This window comes from Drosophila grimshawi, unplaced genomic scaffold (assembly GCF_018153295.1).
Source record: "Drosophila grimshawi isolate 15287-2541.00 unplaced genomic scaffold, ASM1815329v1 contig_311, whole genome shotgun sequence".
Taxonomy (NCBI): Eukaryota; Metazoa; Arthropoda; class Insecta; order Diptera; family Drosophilidae; genus Drosophila; species Drosophila grimshawi.
This window is the reverse complement of record NW_025063098.1, coordinates 23,047,639-23,066,837: the sequence shown is the minus strand read 5'-3', so window position 1 is coordinate 23,066,837 and position 19,199 is coordinate 23,047,639. Positions and strand designations below refer to the sequence as shown.

The 19,199-nt window shown below is 39.4% G+C and overlaps 5 protein-coding genes across 11 annotated transcripts in view; 3 read left to right on the top strand and 2 right to left on the bottom strand.

Moving 5' to 3' along the window:
- Nucleotides 1–147: 147 nt before the first annotated feature.
- LOC6568424 (serine-rich adhesin for platelets) lies at nucleotides 148–4,973 on the bottom strand. Its single transcript, XM_001994693.2, has 2 exons — nucleotides 4,889–4,973; nucleotides 148–2,511 (listed from the first exon to the last, which is right to left on the bottom strand). Exon 2 carries the CDS (start codon nucleotides 2,470–2,472, stop codon nucleotides 802–804), a length of 1,671 nt encoding a protein of 556 aa, XP_001994729.2. The 5' UTR covers nucleotides 2,473–2,511; nucleotides 4,889–4,973; the 3' UTR covers nucleotides 148–801.
- A 385-nt stretch (nucleotides 4,974–5,358) lies between these two features.
- Nucleotides 5,359–7,208, top strand: LOC6568425 (thioredoxin domain-containing protein 9). The gene is made up of 3 exons (XM_001994694.2): nucleotides 5,359–5,495; nucleotides 5,660–5,977; nucleotides 6,041–7,208. Exons 2-3 carry the CDS (start codon nucleotides 5,801–5,803, stop codon nucleotides 6,512–6,514), a joined length of 651 nt encoding a protein of 216 aa, XP_001994730.1. The 5' UTR covers nucleotides 5,359–5,495; nucleotides 5,660–5,800; the 3' UTR covers nucleotides 6,515–7,208.
- A 27-nt stretch (nucleotides 7,209–7,235) lies between these two features.
- Nucleotides 7,236–8,930, top strand: LOC116805862. The gene is made up of 2 exons (XM_032740751.2): nucleotides 7,236–7,566; nucleotides 7,679–8,930. The coding sequence occupies exon 2, from the start codon at nucleotides 7,855–7,857 to the stop codon at nucleotides 8,623–8,625; it is 771 nt and encodes a 256-aa protein (XP_032596642.1). The 5' UTR covers nucleotides 7,236–7,566; nucleotides 7,679–7,854; the 3' UTR covers nucleotides 8,626–8,930.
- A 47-nt stretch (nucleotides 8,931–8,977) lies between these two features.
- The window catches only part of LOC6568426 (deoxynucleoside kinase), a 23,854-nt gene continuing 13,632 nt past the window's right edge, over nucleotides 8,978–19,199 (bottom strand). For 2 of the 6 annotated variants that reach the window (XM_043215041.1, XM_032740748.1), the window contains exons 2-4: nucleotides 9,825–10,176; nucleotides 9,493–9,763; nucleotides 8,978–9,436 (exon numbers count right to left, since the gene is read on the bottom strand). In XM_043215041.1, coding sequence (XP_043070976.1) covers nucleotides 9,281–9,436; nucleotides 9,493–9,763; nucleotides 9,825–10,156 — 759 coding nt within the window. In that variant the 5' untranslated portion in view covers nucleotides 10,157–10,176 and the 3' untranslated portion in view covers nucleotides 8,978–9,280. Of the gene's footprint in view, nucleotides 9,437–9,492; nucleotides 9,764–9,824; nucleotides 10,177–10,241; nucleotides 10,408–10,454; nucleotides 10,531–10,751; nucleotides 10,798–19,199 lie in introns of those variants that run through there. The other 4 variants (XM_032740750.1, XM_032740747.1, XM_001994695.2 and 1 more) reach the window with 4 other exon arrangements.
- On the top strand, nucleotides 10,887–15,004 carry LOC6568427 (adiponectin receptor protein). Of its 2 annotated transcripts, XM_001994696.3 has the most exons (7): nucleotides 10,887–11,009; nucleotides 11,625–12,007; nucleotides 12,852–12,950; nucleotides 13,176–13,528; nucleotides 13,592–13,893; nucleotides 13,959–14,038; nucleotides 14,102–15,004. In XM_001994696.3, the coding sequence occupies exons 2-7, from the start codon at nucleotides 11,654–11,656 to the stop codon at nucleotides 14,234–14,236; spliced, it is 1,323 nt and encodes a 440-aa protein (XP_001994732.1). In that variant the 5' UTR covers nucleotides 10,887–11,009; nucleotides 11,625–11,653; the 3' UTR covers nucleotides 14,237–15,004. The 2 variants fall into 2 exon arrangements, with proteins under 2 accessions (XP_001994732.1, XP_032596637.1); XM_032740746.2 differs by lacking the exons at nucleotides 10,887–11,009; nucleotides 11,625–12,007 and adding an exon at nucleotides 12,339–12,771.

Here is a 19,199-nt window from a genome sequence, read left to right as displayed (position 1 = left end):
CAATATAAAATTTTAGTAGAGAAACGTTGCCTCTGAATATCTGAATCTTTATGTTAGTTAAATATTTATACACACCCTAGTAAGAAATCTTATTCCCAAGTAGACGACTTCAAAAATCAAACAAGCAATTGTTTAAAATGATCTTTATTTATAAAATAATCGAATTTATTATACATAATGTTTTGCCATTTTTTAACTATATATATATATATATAGATATATATTATTGAAAATTGAGTTCACAAGTACAAATGGAAAAGACTCGGAGATACATAAATCTTATTATTCTTGCACAGGTATGGCTACATATTTTGTCTTATGTATATTATAAAGTTGTATGATGTCTAAATTGTTGTTTTTGTTTATCTGTTTGTTTGTACCTTATGTTGTACGTGGGTACTGAGACAGTATTTTCGTGGCCAGATTTGTTGGTGCATAGCTGCGCCTTGTGGCAAGCACAGCTACGCAGCAAGAAATCACGACTCACAAAAAATGGGGGATATCCATGTGAAAAACGCATGGCTAACAATTCCAATTCCAAATCCAGCGGATTGAGGAAGAGGTGCAGCCAGCGATGGTACATGGCGTGATGGCTTTGGTTGTTTTAGGCCCCGTTTAGCTGCTGCTGCTTACTCTTAACATGTAATTTTCGCAAGAACACAAATTACCAAAGAATCAAATCATCACAACGTTAAAAAACAACTAATGACATAAATCTTAACAGCTAATGGATATTTCGGGGGAGGAAGCAAAGGGTGGGGATGGAGGTTGCTGCAGCAAGATTCCGTGTCGGCGAATCGCTTACATTATGGCGCAACGCGATCTGTTGGCTTCGGCAGGCAGTTCGCCATCTGTGGCGGGTAGATTGGCCACAGCATCCTCGGCTTGCTCCTCGTCACCCACTTTCTTTTTATTCTGTTCGCCATTCTGCTCCTTGGGCGTTGTTCCACACTTTTTGGGCGTCTCCAGGCCAGCTTCCTTGGCGACAGTTACATCCTCGCTGTTGTTGCTCGCCGATCTGTTGAGCTGATCTTCCTCCTCCTGGATGATAATGCCCGACACATTCTGCACCTTGCCAACGCCGCCATCCTCCTCATCATCGCCAGTGGGTGGGGTCTGATCGAGTTGCTTGCGCGAAGACGGTGTGCTGATAGTGGCTTTGGAGAAGCGCGAGCGCAGCATGCTGAATGGCGATGCCAGGCTCATACTGAACAACTCAAAGCGTGCGCGCTTCGGCGGCGACATCTCCACATCCTGAGCCAAATCATTGGCCGACTGACTGCCCGATAGCGGCGGCGGAGTGCGCTCCCGCTTACGCCCACGTCCAAAGAAAGAGAACGAGAACGATGAGCTGTTCGGTATCTCGGAGCCAACGGTGGCATTCATGCTAGTATTCGTAAAGCCGGAGGTGTCCAGCTCGCTGGTATTCAAACAGCGATAATTGCCCATCCGGCCGGGTGTTTGGATTGCGGCCGGGCGTATGCTACGTCGTCCGCTTATCTGTGAAAAGTTGCGCGCTACGGCAACTGCTGGCGAGATCGATTGCTGAGAGGTAAGCTCCACCTCGTTGGCCTGCTTGCTGACGCTGCTCTGGAAACCGAAGAGATTGCGACCCGGTGTCGATGTGGCCGTCGGCTGTGCACTGCTCGCCACGCTCCTTATGGGCGAGGCATCCACAGTTAGTGGCTCCATTTCGACATCCTCCACAGCTGCTGCTTGCAATGTTTCTGTTTCCTGTTTCGTCTGCACCGACGACTCCTTGCTCGGCTGCGGCTTGCCGGGCGACTTCTGTTGTGTGGCTGATCTGCGCGACGATTTGCGTTCCGCAGTCGGTGTGGTGCTGGATGTGGCTGGAACCACGACGGCCGACTCGTTTTTCAATTCATTATCGGAAACGGCGGCGGCGATGGCGTCGGCGTCGGCGACTGCTTCAGTCTTGTTGTCACCAGCTGTTGGCTGTGTTATTTCTGTCTCTTTCTTAGCTGGCTTGGCTTCATCATTAGCTGCGGCTGCTGCTTCGAGTGAAGCTTCCTTCTTTTCGGCGGATTGCTTCTCCTTCGACTTTTGTTGCTCCTTGACGACGACGGCGACGGGAATGGAGGAACTGCCATTTTGTGCAGCCTTTGAATTTCCATGTGAGGATGATTTGCTAACGCCATTTTGAGTTTTTTTATCATCATCTTTAGACGAGGAAGACGAGGAGGAGCTAGCCGACGAGATTCGGTGCTGGTTGCTGCTCGACTTCTTCACAACTACAAATGGACCACTATTGGCGATATTTGTCTCATTCTTTTTGTTTTGCGGACTTTTCGAACGTCCATTGCTGCCAGCGGCTGCTGCTTGCTGCAACCGAGCCAGGGAAGAGCCAGCGCCGGCTCCGCTCAACGACAGCGGCACGCGTCGTCCACCAGCGGCTGCTGAGCCGCTGCCACCTCCTCCCACAGTGTTTGGTTGAGCCATTTTGCTAAACATGGAATTGAATTGTCGTCGTTCAACTTCTGGTACGTTGTTCTGTAAAATAAAAAATAAATAAAATTTGTATTAATAGCAGTATTAATCTTATGGAATCCCACTGTGCCTAAGCGCATTTATTCACACTTCAAGTGCAACGAAACCGAAAGAAAGAGAAAGACAACGCTGGATAATCTAAACACGCTTCATGTTTTATTCAGGGACAAGTAATGTGGTTTGTTTACTTCATCGTTTAGTGCACTGAATGCTGTGCCGCATTCCTCGTGAGAACCGGCTTTGCACGACATTTTTGCCCCACTTACCACAGACAATTGCAGTTGCTGCTGTTTGTTGTTGCTTGGCAATCACTTCAATCACAGATGCTGCTGCTGTTTGTCGCTGATGTTTGTCGTCGCTATTATTAGTGTATTATTTTTATAGTTTAACGTAAATCTCAACCGCTAGCGTTCTAAACGTTTTTTTTTTTTTTGCACGTGCACGTGTTGACAGTTTCGCGAATAAGTCTTATATTGCCAGTCAAGATTTTCAGCGCAGACTTTAAGTAGCCGAAAAATATAAGAATTTCAGGTACGCTGGGTGGAAGGTGTAGGGTGGAGGGAGTTGGACGATGGAGGAAGGAGCAGGCAGCAATGCTACCTGCAACAGGCAGGCAGCTGTGCTAACCAAATCGCTTTATGATCAACATCTGTGCGCGGATAAATCGCAATAGTTATCAGGAATTCCAAATACATTATTATATATATAATAGGGATCGTTACGGATGAGGGATCTGTTTGCAGACAAATTGTTTTTTTATTTTTTAGGTACCCGGATGAAGCAGCGTTCCACTTTAATAACTCTTGTTATTATTGTCCCCCCACAAATTTCTAGATGCATACAGCCCATAGTCGGTATGATGAACACAATAATGCGCAAAGAATAAAGTAAAATTAAAATAAGTTTTGTCAGAGGTCAGAGGAAGCAAAACTAAAAGTAGACAACGAAATAATATTCAGAGGCACAAAATTTCAGTTGCAACGGTCATTGGACATACACACACACACGCATACATATACATATATACACTCACATATATATATATATATATATATATATATATATATATATATATAAATATATAAATATAAATATAAATATATACACAATGAGCGATGTGCCCCCAACGCAGAGGCGAAAAAATAAACACGAAGCAAGTTCAATACCGGCTCTCTATTGCCGAGAGCAAAAGATAGAGGGGAAAAAGCTGTTTAGAAAATGCACCGAGACAGAGAGAGAGAGAGAGAGCAGTTGAGTTGTTGAGTTTCTTTGAGAAAGTGCAAAAGGCAAAAATGCAAAAAATAAATCTTCTCAGATATACACACACATACACAGACATCCATATATACAATGATGGAGAGAACTGATGACAGTCAAAACACAAAACACATACAGTCAAAGCGCACAGAAATATACACAAGCATGCACATATCCCCCACAATGCATGTATAGTGTATGTAGTTATGCGCCAAGCCCTCATTGTAATTATTTTTTTTACGTTTTGTTTTGGTCTTGCTGCTTATAAGCCACTAGGAGTTTAATCAACTCAACAACTACACATAGAAACTGTGAATGTGTATATCAGAGAGCAGATCAACGTTACTTTGAATTTATTTGCCTATATGAGAGTGTTTATGTGCATTTATTGCAGTTCAAGGTTTGAATCTTCAGATCGGAAATGAAATTTAATTAATAAATTAAATTTTTATCACTTATGGCTCTCAAATAAAGGCTCACACACGTGAATGTATGAAACACACACACACACTCGATGCATGCATATAGATAAAAAAAAAAAAAAAAGCGGGCAACACTGCGCGCTAAAATATTGAGCACCGTTTTTAGCAGCCCTATGGAAATACTGACTTTTATATATAGCCACGCAAATCAATACGCACACATGAATATTATAGATATTTAACAATTTAATTAGTATATTATACACATCTAGGCTTATTTTTAAAATGTATTTCCCAACGAAATAGCGCGTGACCATTACGGTTTGCCACCACTGTACCACAGCAGGCTCAATTGACGTTTCTTTTAAAAATGGCGGAAGCTGCAGCAGTAACGATAAAAAAGTACATGCAATTGCGTATGTTTTGTGCATACGCACGAGCGTATTTTTGTAATCGTATTAAGCACACACATATTGTGAGCAGCCTTTTCTTGGCTATTTGTTACATTGCACAAAATTCGCAGTATTTTCATTATGCTTTCGAAGCCCGGCAACTGTGCACATTTTGCCTACAACAGCCTCCACCACCAATCCTACCGCAACACAAAACAAATAAGACAACACAAAGAATAAGGCACTACTGCTTCGGAAAATTGAATAAATCCACACATTTATATGTATGTATATGCAAATATAACAAACCTTTTGCTGTTTTAAGCACACAAAGATCCTCTTTTTAACAAACAACCCTTTTTAAGTTACGGAAAGCGTCTGCGGATAAAAATTTGCAACCGACGCCACTGAAAAAATTAAAAAACTAACGCGCGATGTCAAACAGAGTGACCAAATTTTAGCAAAAACAATTACAAATTTCCCTTTATATTACCAAAAATACTGATTGGGGATATTTCACAATTTAATATTTGAATCGAGGTAGATATTAAATATTTTATAAATGACTCTTAAGTGAAGAAAAGCAATTAAAATCGTTTATATGTTCTTAGAAAATACTACTTTCTTAGAACGTATTTTCGATAAATTTCCCTTTCTATGATTGCTGTGCAATGAGTCGCTAATAAATACCTACGACATAACCAAAGTGTAAGGTAGTATTTATAGAATTTGTCTAATTTGTAAGCACAACTACAAGAGTAAGAGTAGATAAACATATGTATTTAGCTGCTTGCCGCTTGCGGCCACACCGATTTCAAAGTTAATCGATTCACTTGTACAATCGACATCCCACACGACGAATAAATAAGCTATAAGAATTAACTCGTCAAATCAATGAAATCGGTCAGAAATTAATGTAAGTACTCGCTAAATAGATGATTTATTGCTGCCTTATATGCAAATAAATGACCATTCTCACTAACATTGGCTACTTTACTGAATTTTCAACAAAACATGACGCATCTGCATCTGGATACGCCTTTCATTTATGCCGGACACACACACAAACTAAACACACAGTGCGTACAAACACACACATAGACACACATACACACACAAACGCATACAAGCAGATAATAAAGATTGAAAATAGATTCAAGTTAGTTGCCACAAGCAGCGCACAAGTGCAGCAACCCACACAACCACTGCAACAAAAACAACATGGCGCACATATTGGAAAATCAATTGTTTGCTGCTGCGCAGGTGATTGAGCAGCAATTGGATCAGGAATTCGATCGGCTGGACAACTTAGACTCGGATGATTTGAAAGCGCTGCGCGAGAAGCGGATACAGGAAATGAAAAAGTTGAACAATAAAAAGCAAGAGTGGCTCAGAAACGTGAGTAGCTATTATCCTCATATTTAAATTAATTTAATTTTAATTTGAGCTTACACATTTCAGGGTCACGGCACCTATTCGGAGCTGGCCGACGAGAAGGAGTTCTTCGAGGTGTCGAAGAAATCACCGAATATTGTATGTCACTTCTACAGAGACAGCACCGAGCGCTGTCGCATAGTTGACATGCATCTGAAAATACTCGCCGCCAAGCACGTTGAGGCCAAATTCTGCAAGGTGAATGCGGAAAAGACGCCGTTTTTGACGCAACGCCTGCGCATCAAGGTGCTGCCCACAATTGCCCTGGTCAAGGATAGTAAAACGAAGGACTTCATTGTTGGCTTTGGCGATCTGGGTAACTGTGATGACTTCTCCACAGAGATGCTCGAATGGCGCATCGCCCATTCGGGCGCCATCGAGTACAAGGGGGATCTGATGCAGCCGCCAGATGTGAAGCGCAAACCGTTCATAAATCGAGCACAGAAGACCATACGCGGTGGCTATGACTCCGACGATTCAGATATCGATCTGGATGACTAACGTGGCGTGGTGTGGGCGCCTACAACATAAAAACCAAGAAATAAACTAACACAAACCACACACACAAAGTAAACATCAAAAGTAGATTTAGCTGCTTGGAAACTCAACAAAAACAAAAAAAAAACAATGAAAAACAATCAAAACCTAGCACATGAATGTAGAAACCCAATTAGGCATACTTTTAGCATTATTTATTTAATTGTATAATTCCAATATCGATCTTTACTTACTGCTAACTAATAATTCTAACTAGCTCCTAACACTCACTCCCCCTCCCTCCCCTTTTGTGGGTTGTCTTTCTTCCGTTATTTATATATACACCCTGTGTGCCCAGCTAAAAGCCCCCCAACATACATACATACGTACGTAAATAGATACATTCATGCATATATTATGCGTTCAAATAGGCCGCCTTTGGCACAATATAAACTGGCTCTAAGGTTCAGCGGTTCATCGTATATATGGATAAAAAAGAATACTTACATTATACATGCATATAAAAGACAAAACTGGCATATATTTGTAACAATATTTAACAGATTTTTGCAGAGATGCATTTCCTATTGTAGAAATAACTAAACTCACATGTACAAGTTTTTTACATTTATTTTTGTAATTCTACAAATACATCAAACATGAAATCGTCTTCACATTAAATGGCAAGTACGGAAAAAAAACAATATCAACATTTAAATCAAACATATTTTATTTTATATTGCAGCGGCGAATTACGTAGGAAATATTAATTTAATTAGACAACGCGAACAGTTAGAGACTTTTAATGAATTAATAACGGGATCTAAAAGAGCCGAACGAAATAGTTCGCATTGCTTTAGCCACTCTCTTCGTGGTGCACTCTGCTGCAGAGAAAAAGCCGTAAATAAAGAACTGAATATGACCAGTTACTGCTAGTAAACTGCATGCAAAAGCTGATTACTTTGGTGTATCCTCTCCCTCAGCTTCGCCGCTTCGTGTGCCGAGAGCGAGGTGTATCCGAAGGCACACGATGGTATTTGTACCTAATGAAAATAATATTTAATTTTAACAGGCAGGTAAGTGTACGTTATAAGGGATGCTTAGCTTGACAGAAGTTCGTATTGGGAAAAGTAGACTACAAGCACTAAGCAGACAACACAATATAGTGTCTTAAATTTGATTGTTCAGGTCTCTCTTCGAAGTGCAGCTTTATGACGAACTTCAGGTAGATGGGCGTCAAAAAGGCATCGCTAATCCGTGCCAGAAAGTTTACCTGCTAACGCATATAAAGAGGATGTGAGTGTGGAATCGTCGCAATCGTTATGTGATTTTGGCACAGCCAACAAGTTACAAGTTATTTGACGATGGTACTTGAGACAGATGCGCGCCAAGTTGTGAAGATGCTGCAGGATAAATACACCCATGAGGAAATCGCCCATATGCTCGAGTGTGATGTGGAAAGCGTGATGAACTGCTTGACGGATGATGATGCTAAAATGCCAAAATTGAAACTGAGACCGCTGCCGCCGAAAGATGAGGTGGTGATCAACAGACGGGATGTGGGGCGACCAAAAGTGTTTGAGAATCGCAAGTTGGTGGAGCAGCTGCTCAGTGAGCATCCCCATTATACATCCATCGATGTGCAGCGGGAGCTGCTCAACCAGTTCGGCATCGAGGTCAGTCGTCGCACACTCCAGCGGCGCATCAGTGAGATTCGCGCCAATATGCTCCAGCCAAAGCAGAAATTCTTCAGTGCATACGTGAAGCAGAGGCGCGTGGAATGGGCTCGTGCTCACGAGGAGTGGACCGTTCAGGATTGGCGCAACATCTTCAACATGGACGACAATAAGGGGCGAGACGATGGCTTAACGGCGAAGGAAATATTTTTGGACACCTTGGTGGGTCCGGACTGTTCCGAATGCAATGATCTCAATCTGATGGAGCAACTGATGGCCATTATTGAGCCGAAAATACAAACGACGGCACCGCAAAATGTCTACGAGTTTCGAGCGGTTCTCTACAATATTTGGCACAGTGACCAGGATCTGGTCAACAAGATCGATCAGCTCTACGAGACGATGACTTGGCGGGTGGCGGCCATCTTATCGAGCGGTGGAGCAGCAACCGACTTTTGATAGCCAGTTGGAATAACGTATCATATCTTGCGATAGACCAACTTCTAAATATACAAATAAATATGTGATACAAATATAAGTTTTCCATTGTACCATCGGTTGTTTGACTGAATTTAAAAAATTACGTATCGATTTCTTTTAATCGATTGACTTACAGTCAGAGCAAGGCTGCTACATGTGGTACAAATGTTCTTTATCTTTATTGTTTTTAATTTAAGCGCAATTTTTTGCAATGTTAAGAATAGCAGTGCGTGTAGAAAAAACAACTTAAAATGTGTATATACAACAAATAAATTTTTTTTAAAGCCACCAACACTTCTGACTTGTTTTATTATAATTAGATTACATTAAATCGAATTCTTATCACAGCTGCATTTAGATCAAAGGCAACCACGAATAATTTTATTAACCATTTAAACTTAAACTTGCGGATATTAAAGATTGTCTAATTTATAATTGTTAGATAGGAAGGTGTCATAAATTAAATTTCGATGAGACTAAATTTATATTGGAACAATTTCAAGTAATTGCGAAATTGGAAATGTTAAGTTTGGCAGATTCGCTTGAATTTTAACTTAGTAATTATAAATGTTTTGGGTAAACGAAGCAACTGCTTCCATATGCAAACTGAATGCGTCCTTAAACCGGTTATAGCCTAGGGCCTAGACCTATAGCATTTGCTGGGCGACACCAGCACCGCTTCCGGCTTATGCTCATGCCCCCTTGAAATTGCATCAAAAATACTCGTCTCAGAGCGCTGATATTCGCTGATAATGTCCTCCAGTTTCAGATCGGCGTCCATCACAAGAACCTGCAATAACATCACATTTACTCTATATTTTCCCACCGTTATAATATTCAACTAACCTTGCAGTGCTGCGGTCGTCGATGGTGTATGAGCCAATCCTCGTGTAGTTCGTGCAACTCCTGCAAATACTTCAGTGGCACACAGCTCTCCTCGGACCGTGCACGTTCCCTGATCCGTTCATAGGCCACTTCGGGGGAGGTGCGTAGATAAATAATTAGGTCAGCCTGTACGTGGATTGCCTCATCGATGAACTTAAACCACTCTTGCAGTGTGTTGTACATGCCCGGCTCCAAGGAACCATTGCGATACATATTCTCCACAAAGCAATAGCTGAAGGAAAATACAATTAGCATATTAATAGGCTTTTTGGCTTCAAATTCCTTGAACACACCGTGCACTGTAAATGGAGCGCTCTAAGATCTTTAACTTTTTGTCTGTGGCTGCTGTGTGGGCCTGGAGTAAGGTTAGTGTAACATATGACTGAAAGGGCATTGCCCATTTCTTTGGATCCTTGTACATTTTATCGAGCAAATTGACACCGTTCACATTGCGCCACTTTTCCACTGGCTCCGTAATCAAGGTAACTTCGTTTTTATATTTTTGAAAGTAATTCAAGAATGTTGTCTTTCCGCTGCCAATGTTTCCCTCAATGAGCACCGTATACGGCTGTGTGTTCTGGGCGAACTTTTGTCCTTTGCTTATGCATTCCTTTGCAGTGGCCATTATTCCAGAAAGGACTTGATCTGTACGTAACAAAGTTATTGCTTAAGTTATTTAAATAAATCTATTTAGTATGTGTTATGTGTACTGCGTTCTGTAATACAATATTTATAGCTCTGCGGATACAACTGTACTATATCGACTGGGCGCGATATTCTAGCCGAAATAGAAAAAAGCGCGAAAATGCTTAAAAAATGCGGAATTTTTCCATGTTTTTCATTTTGAATGGTTGTTGTTAACAGCTGTTCGAGTGACTAGTGCATGACATTAAAAAATCGATAATTGTGTCGAAATTATTTACATATTTGCCTGGCCATCACCAGGCGGGCTGGGCTGCATTTCATCAACTTTGAAATCACCGTTTGTTATGCAATATTTGCTATATATATGCTATATATACGCAATTTTTTTGTATTTATCATAAGTGCGGCCGCAAACGCAAATGCAATCACACAGAATACTATATGCATTTTTAAAGTAAGTTGGCATCTCTATATTTAGTATTAATCGCATAAGTCAATATGCTATTTATAGCAGTTAACTGTTACTTTGTAAGCATATATATAAGTTATATAAATACCTTGTAAGTAGTACTAACCATCAAAATATATTTCACATTTTTTAAGTGGTTGGTTAATGCTACTGTTTGAGAAAAAATAGTCCGCTTACTGATGCAGCAAAACTATCGATAGCCATTGTATACTAAGTGACTAAAAATAGTAGTTCTAGGTTTGGTCACATTGTTAGTTATATTATAGAAGGAAAAACGTTGTAAATTGGCCTAATTTTTTATTAAAACTTTTCGTTTAGACTCAGCGCGAGTCTATTTTGCTCAGGAGTTGCGAATAAGTTAGAGGTAAGAGAACAAAATTCACTAATACTGAAACATTCAAACTACTCTTGTTGTGCGCAGTTACTATTTTTACTGTGCACATTACAAAATAACGTGGATAACATTTATACACTAAAGACCAGTTTTATTTATCAGTCAATGAAAAAAAAACCAGTGACCCGAATAAAAACGTTAGAGTCCCCATCTTAGTCTGTCCCAGTAACAGTCTCATTGCTGGTTTTCCCATCCCCGACTCCCTCACAAGGGGCTGCGCTTGACGACACAAAACGGTTATTGATCTTATATAAAAGTTTAATTGCTTTCAAAGCTCGCTTGTTGCTTTGTGTTGTGTTAGTTGTTTGCACTTCTCCCCTGGCGCCAAGTCAATAAATTCAAACTTAAAAGTCAGACATGCACACGGTGGGAGCAAAGGTCGATTGGTTTCGATAATGGTGTATTTCTGCCATGTGGTCGTGACTCTTCAACTCTCTCGACTCGTAATACTATTGCAAATTTTTCATATAACATAAATATATATATATATTGTATATGCATAGTATATGTTCAGATAGTAAATGTTTAGTTCACAGGCTCGACTTGACTTAAATTCTGTATGAATATGTATTTATATTTTTTTAGAACATTCGTATTGGGATATTCGAACTGGGATGGAGTCCGCTACAAATCTGTTACAGCGCAACAGCTTGGGCAGCGACAAGGAGGCGGCCAGTTCAAGCGCCAATGGCAATGATCTGGATTCGGGTGTGCCCTCATCGGGGGATATGGTGAATACGCCAGTGACGCAGAGCGTCAGTGGCAATTATGATGACGATGAGGACATTTTCGAGCAGGTCACAATGATATTGCGCAAGCGACGCGGTTGGGGAGCACAGGATTCGCTTAGCCACAATGAACTTGATCTCGATCTGCTTGAGGATGACGACGATGAGCTGGTCGAGGAGGACGATGTCGGCTGTCCGCTGCCCTCAACGCCAGAGGACACTCAGCTCATTGAGGCCGAGGTAAGCCAATTTGCCTGCCATCAGCTGTGTGCAAAATCAGCTGCCTTATCGCTGACCCATTGGGCAACGGTTATCAGCATTCACCAGTCCAGGTCAGACACATGCGTTAATATAGGCATTTAATTTGTAATCGTTTACTGGCTTTTGAAAGTCACGATCGCTTATCAAATCCCGACCACGACGATAATGCTTGGCCAGGTGCGCAGTATCGACAAGTCTGTTTCCGCTGTGTTTGAATGCAGAATTCCAGGCATTTTTTGTTTTAACTCTTGTTTTGTTTTTTGTTTTAACATTTGTGCATCTGGATTGATATATCGCCTCCCGGGGTCAGGCGCGGATTAAGTGTGCGGATGCGACAGATTTGGACACTTGTTGCCGACGTAAAAAGACAAACGAACAAATAACAGATGTGACGCATAGAAACATTTTGCGTCTGTCTGTCAGTTTCGCATGTTCTTATCTTATCATTGAACTGTGCCTGCTTCTTGTTCCGCCTCAAAAATAAAAAACAACACACTAAAAAAAAGTGTTCAACTTAGTAGGCAATTGCCAAGCGCTTCAAAGCACAAAACTTGGCTTTTCGTGCACTATTTTTAGTTTCTTTTTTGTTTTTCGCATACGGATCACATTGTATTTGGGGCGCAATGGCGGCACGGTCGCGAGTCGAGCTCAATGCTGTTGTTAACGATGTGCACGAATCTGTGGAATCGTATAAGAAATTGCCCGACGCAGACTCAATTCAAATTGGAGCAAGCAAGATCAGCGTTAGTTCCTTATACATCTTTTAAGTGCGGTTCAAAGTGTTTGTTCTCGATTATTCAACATAATTACATATCTATTTTAGATGACCGAAGTTTTAAAGGCTGGCGTTCTCTCCGACGAAATCGATTTGGGCGCCCTTGCCCACAATGCCGCCGAGCAGGCTGAAGAATTTGTGCGCAAGGTAAGCTATCGACGCAAGCAATAATCAGCATGAATTTTCTTTCTTGAATATGTTTATGAAGCATTTGTGTACCTAATTTGATATTAACCACAGCTCCATTTTATTGAAAATAAATTTACTCATTCTATGACAACTTTTAATTCAGATTCATCTATAAATCTATTATGCGAACTTTATTTTCTTGTCTAAATCAAAGTGAGATTTGTAATCGTTTGCTTTTCGCAGGTCTGGGAAGCGAGCTGGAAGGTTTGTCACTATAGAAACTTGCCCAAATGGCTGCAGGACAATGATTTTTTGCATCGTGGACATCGTCCGCCTCTGCCTTCGTTCCGGGCATGCTTTAAATCCATATTCCGCGTCCACACGGAGACGGGCAACATCTGGACGCATCTACTGGGCTGCATTGCTTTTATTGGCGTAGCGCTATACTTTGTATCACGCCCAACCGTTGAGATACAATTTCAGGAGAAGCTCGTTTTTGGCGCTTTCTTCATTGGCGCCATCATTTGTTTAGGATTCTCATTCGCGTTTCATACACTGAGTTGCCATTCTGTTGAGGTTGGAAGACTATTTTCTAAGTAAGTTCATAACAATATGTGCTGTCAATTGATTTAATATGATTGTTTTCCTTTAAATTCCAGGCTGGACTATTGTGGAATTGCACTACTTATAATGGGTTCCTTTGTGCCTTGGCTTTACTATGGCTTCTATTGTCACTATCAGCCAAAGGTGATATATTTATCTGTAGTTTGCGTACTCGGCTGCCTCTCCATCATTGTGTCGCTGTGGGACAAGTTCTCGGAGCCGAGTTTGCGTCCGCTGCGTGCTGGCGTATTCATGAGCTTTGGCCTATCGGGGGTCATTCCGGCCATTCACTACAGCATCATGGAGGGGTGGTTCAGTCAGATCAGTCGCGCCAGCCTCGGCTGGCTTATACTAATGGGTGAGCAGCATATATCGAGCATATAAAGCAAAAATGCTTATTTGTTTTTCAATTTTTTATTGCAGGCTTACTTTATATACTCGGCGCTTTATTATATGCTTTGCGCGTCCCAGAGCGCTGGTTCCCCGGCAAATTTGATATATGGGTAAGTTTATTCCATCTTGTAAATATCGATTTTGATGTTACTAATATATGTACGTCATTGCAGTTCCAATCGCATCAGCTATTTCATGTGCTCGTTATTGCCGCTGCCTTTGTGCATTATCATGGTATCTCCGAAATGGCCATGTATCGCGTTACAGTGGGCGAATGTACCGTGCCAATTGAGCCGATAACTTTCTAAAAGCTCTAGCAAATATTAATAATCGCTATAGTTACACACACAATCATATGCACTTATTAATTAAAATCCATACACACAGAAACAGAAAAACACACACCCACACACACTATCACACACAGAACAAACACACTCATCACAAACTTAGCGCAGTTTAACAATGCAGCCATTTTAGGGTTTGGCATGCATTTGGACTTTCTTTATTTTTTGTTCAAAACGAAAATTTTGTTGATGAATCCATGGATGTGTGTACCCGGAATTAAGAATTAAAAAAAATGCATTATATAAAATACTTAGAAAACCACGTTTATTATAATCGAATGAAATCTGTAGTAGTTTAATTAATATAATTATTTATAAAAACTTCTATTTAAATAATTTTATTTTAGATTCTTATTCGAATAGTTCATATATGGCTGGCAACATTTTTTGTTTTAATCTGAAGTAAAATGGCATAGTAGAAACCATTAAAAAATGCGTTGCACTCAGGGGAATAATAATTATTAAACTTCTATGGCCAGTTCAGGTAATTATTATATACTTAAATACTATTGATTTGAGTATACTTTTTTGACTTTTTTCAAACAGTTATGTTTTAATGATTCAATGAAAATACAAAATACAAATCGTTATCTTAAATTGTTCATTTTTTTCATTTTTTATAACAGTCGAACATGTGCATATACTATAGCACTCATTTCGATTATATGCATATAATTATCGCTAATATAACTTGACAATGCGATAAAAATAAATTGTACAAGACTTCAATATCAATGTGTTTTTGTACTGCACGGGATTTTAGATGAGCTTCAAACATACTTTTGAATATTTTATGGTAACTTAGCATTCTTAATACGCAGGTTATTCAACTGAAAGTATATCAACTGTTTGATTCTATTGGAATCGCAATTGGACAACACATTGGAGACTTTTCCTCATCTAACGATGCTCTTAATTATTCTGCTTTATTGCCGCAACTTTAATGCGCATCTGAAATCGTTACATCGAAATCATTAGAGGACCGCAGTTGCTGGCTGGGCTGGTACTATTGTCAGTTTATATGCCAGATGTTTGTTTTGATCTTGGACTCGAGAGCGAGGGCAACGTGCTGCTTACTAATGACTGGCAAAATTTGGCTTAAGAGTTGACTTTGACCCGCAGTATCTACTTGAGCAAGCGACTAAGTTACGATTTTGCTTTTTGCCACCGTCTTCTATTCTACTTCAATTCATTGAGGCCAGTTGCCCAAGATTTCGATAGATCATTAACCATGTGCATATTTATAAATACTAATTTGACCCGTTGGCTCGGCTTGTCTCATGATGCAATTATTAAAGTTCTTTTAGTGTTTTAAAACAGAAATTAAATAGTCTCACCCATAACTAACCTCTTTGAATTTCAAGTTCAACCTCAATAAATTTCTTTGTCATTTACATATATTCATATGTATTAAACTTATTCAAAGCAAAAAAAAACGGGAAAAAATATCGAATTGATTTGTTAATAAGCAATAAATTAGCCAGTTGAGGCTTGTCCCAAGAGCTTACAGCTTATATATATATATATATATATATATATATATATGCATAATTAATTGATTTGTAATAAACAGTTATTCAATACATTCGGAATAGATTTTATATTTTCGAGCAGAGGGTATTATTATTTTATCGTTGATTGTGTTACGTGTAGGAAGATCAGTTTTTGTTCACGATTTGATAAATTTCAAAAGACTATTGTTGTAAAAATGCAGCCCTCAAAAACTGCATGGACTCCAGTGTGAAAGGGTATGTAAAATGTTATGTGCCTAAGATAGCATTTTTAATTAGTTTTATATTTTTGCATTTCAATCGAATTTGCGCGTTAATCGCTTTCGTTTTGGCCTTTGCATTTTTTGGACTAAAGCTCAGGTCAAACATAAATGATGATGTGTACATAAATGTTTGCATATTAATTGTATGTGTTGATCTGGGCCAATCTGCAGCACAGTTTGTTGTCATTGACAAGCCGATATCATTTGATTTTTTACTCCTCTTAGATTGACAATAAATTATTGCTCTGGTCTTAAGCTATTTGCTGCAGAGTCTAAGTAAGCTCGTAATTTTACAGTTTCCAGATTTTTGGCTCGCTGTTGTTGGCATTGTTGTTGGCTCCGTTGAGACTTTCACTTTCAATTAACATGTACGCAATTTGGCCAAGCTGTAATTTTGATCATTATATATAATTTGTTAATTAGCGGGGTAACTTTATTGCCTTTGCAAAGGGTATCTGCCGTATCTGTATTTTTCTATTGTGTTTATAAAATAGATGACGGTTGTTTTTTTAGGTCGCACACTTATTTAGTTTATATTAACTTGCTAGGGTATTTAATCTTCGTCAAGTCGTAGGTAGATTTTTCCTTGTGTTCAATTTGTGCTTTCTGAGATACTCGGAAGCTGCATAGATTGTCTGTGTGTAGTTCAATGTCAGTATCTTTGCAAAGAGTTCAAGACCCTCTATCGTTTGATTGTTGCTCTCTGCTTTATTAATGGTTTTCTGCAGCTGATCTTATGCGTATAAATCAATAATACAGACAGTCAGACAGTGGCAACGGTAATCAGCGTGTGTCTTTGAAGGTTGTTAACGTATAAGTGTTATGGTCAAGGCCAACTCAGAGACCATTGCATGTATGTGTGCTGGCCATAGATTTCTGATCAGCACTTGCTTCTATCGTGTTTCCCCCAATTTGCTGCTTATATGTTTTTTAATTTATATTTATTTTTTGTACCCAAACTCGCACTTAATGTTACTCATAAATTGAGTTTTAATGTATACTCAATTAGTGAGCGTATTGCCTCAAAATAAACAAAGAAGTAAAGCAAATAAAAGGTACAGAATTTTTTTGTGCCGCATCCGCTAATGATCGGCGACAATAGTGGCGATTCTTGCAAGCATTAACGTTGCCGAGACGCCAACGAATCCCAATAATATTTATGCAAACGATGCCGCTGTATTCTCAAGTTCGAAAACATTAAAGTCGTATGATATAGAAATCAACCATAAAAAGCAAAAGCTGCTCCACGCAGCTTACAGACTGGCCATTTTTTGTGTGCTTTTAATGCTTTATAGATATATCCGTAAAAACTCTAGTTGTAAAAGTCGTTAAAAATGCGTAAAAATCAGAAATACACTGACTTGGCCAAGTTTGTTTCTTAAGTCATTTGTTTTCATCGAACGGCATTGGCTAGAAAATTGATTGAATTGTTATGCAATGGAAATTTTGTAAACAACTTTAGCTGTATGATGCTGAAACTAGCTTAAAATGTATCGTCCAAGATTCTTGTAGAATTAATATTGCCGTTTAGGTCTAGGTCTCAATGATGTGTAACGCTCAAACTAACTTTAAATTTATCGTGCAAGATTTTTGTATATTTTATATTGCCGTTTAGGGCTAGACCTCAAAACTGCAACGGAAATTTTTGAAACAACTTATAATATATATTGCTCAAACTAACTTAAAATTTATCGCCCAAGATTCTTGTAGAATTAATATTGACGTTTAGGTCTAGGTCTTAAAACTGTAATGGAAATTTTGTAAACAACTTATGATGTTTAACGGTCAAACTAACTTAAAATTTATCGGCCAAGACTTTTGCATATTTAATACTGATGTTTATGTCTGGTTCTCAAGACTGATACTGGTACTAACAATATAATATGCCATTATACTTTATTATACTTTTTCAATTTAAAACACACTCATTTGACAGTTAGAGCACGCGTCGAAATTCGTTCAACTATATACCAGACATCAATTTGAATAATATGCGCAAATTGTTACCAAAAGTGTGACCAGCAGCTGTTTGGCAATTGAAATGAACCGCATGTACGCCAACCCAAAAGCGATACATTGATTGCTGTGCTTTGCTGGGCGCAAAACACGCGTTAGGCATGCCTAAAAAGCAGCGATTCACCTTCAAAAGTGCGGAAGCTGAAACGCAAGCTAAATCTGATTTTGGGGTGCTGGTGACAAAGATCTGTGAATGAATCGTTAATGAAATTAAATATTAAGAATCTAGCATGCAGTTTTTTGTATTATGAATGTGCGGACATATCAATCAACATCTGAAGAACATTTTGATATAGCGTAGATTTTTCTCTTTTGTTAGAAATCCAATTGAGTAATTAACAATAGGGACCAAGGTAACGGCTTGGCGTCAAAAGCCATTTAATTTGTTGGCGCACCAAATTGCAGCTTGTGCCGCATTTTGGAGGCTGGCTGGTGGCAAAATGTCAGTCAGCCAGCGAGACAGTCAGTCACTGGGTGAGCTGCCTGAGACTGGGCGCAGTTGTAAACTTCTTTTCTCATTTTCTGTAGTGTTTTTTTTTTTGTGCATTATTGTAATGGTTAATAGTTTGAGTACTTACATAGTCGCACTCATATTCGTACTTGCGCCTACATAATGACACCAAGAGCGCAAGCTCTATGATGACTTGGCTAAAGCTACAAGTGGCCACTGAAGTTAGGAATGCCTCTGTTTGTGGTTTCACCCAGTCGCAGCTCCGTTGATGTTGATGTGATTTGGTCTTGTGGTTGTGGCCTTTTGGTGCCATTAAATTACACAATAATTTGCACACTAAGCCACATATGGGCCGCTGGGTTGCCTTTTGGTTGTCTAGACTAGGCTAGTCGATAATTGTGCACGTCAGGAGTTGGGAGCTGAAAGCTGCCTGCTATTTTGCATCTGTATATATATATATATATATATATACAGAGATACTCGTGTATCAGAGTTATGCCATATCCAATCAGACAAACGAAAACAAAATTACAATAAAATTATAGAAAAACTCGTTAACTACACGATAATAGAAATTATTGCTTTCCAATAACAATATATGAATTTATGTGTGTGCATACATTTGGCACTAATCACTGATAATTGATAATTAATAATTAGTAGTTTAGTTTGAAGATAATCAA

Coding starts and splice junctions, on each gene's coding strand:
- LOC6568424 (XM_001994693.2), bottom strand. CDS start 2,472: ATGTTTAGCAAAATGGCTCAACCAAACACTGTGGGAGGAGGTGGCAGC.
- LOC6568425 (XM_001994694.2), top strand. CDS start 5,801: ATGGCGCACATATTGGAAAATCAATTGTTTGCTGCTGCGCAGGTGATT. Junction 5,978..6,040: donor AGCAAGAGTGGCTCAGAAAC/GTGAGTAGCTAT, acceptor TACACATTTCAG/GGTCACGGCACCTATTCGGA.
- LOC116805862 (XM_032740751.2), top strand. CDS start 7,855: ATGGTACTTGAGACAGATGCGCGCCAAGTTGTGAAGATGCTGCAGGAT.
- LOC6568427 (XM_001994696.3), top strand. CDS start 11,654: ATGGAGTCCGCTACAAATCTGTTACAGCGCAACAGCTTGGGCAGCGAC. Junction 12,008..12,851: donor CTCAGCTCATTGAGGCCGAG/GTAAGCCAATTT, acceptor TATCTATTTTAG/ATGACCGAAGTTTTAAAGGC. Junction 13,529..13,591: donor GTTGGAAGACTATTTTCTAA/GTAAGTTCATAA, acceptor TTTAAATTCCAG/GCTGGACTATTGTGGAATTG.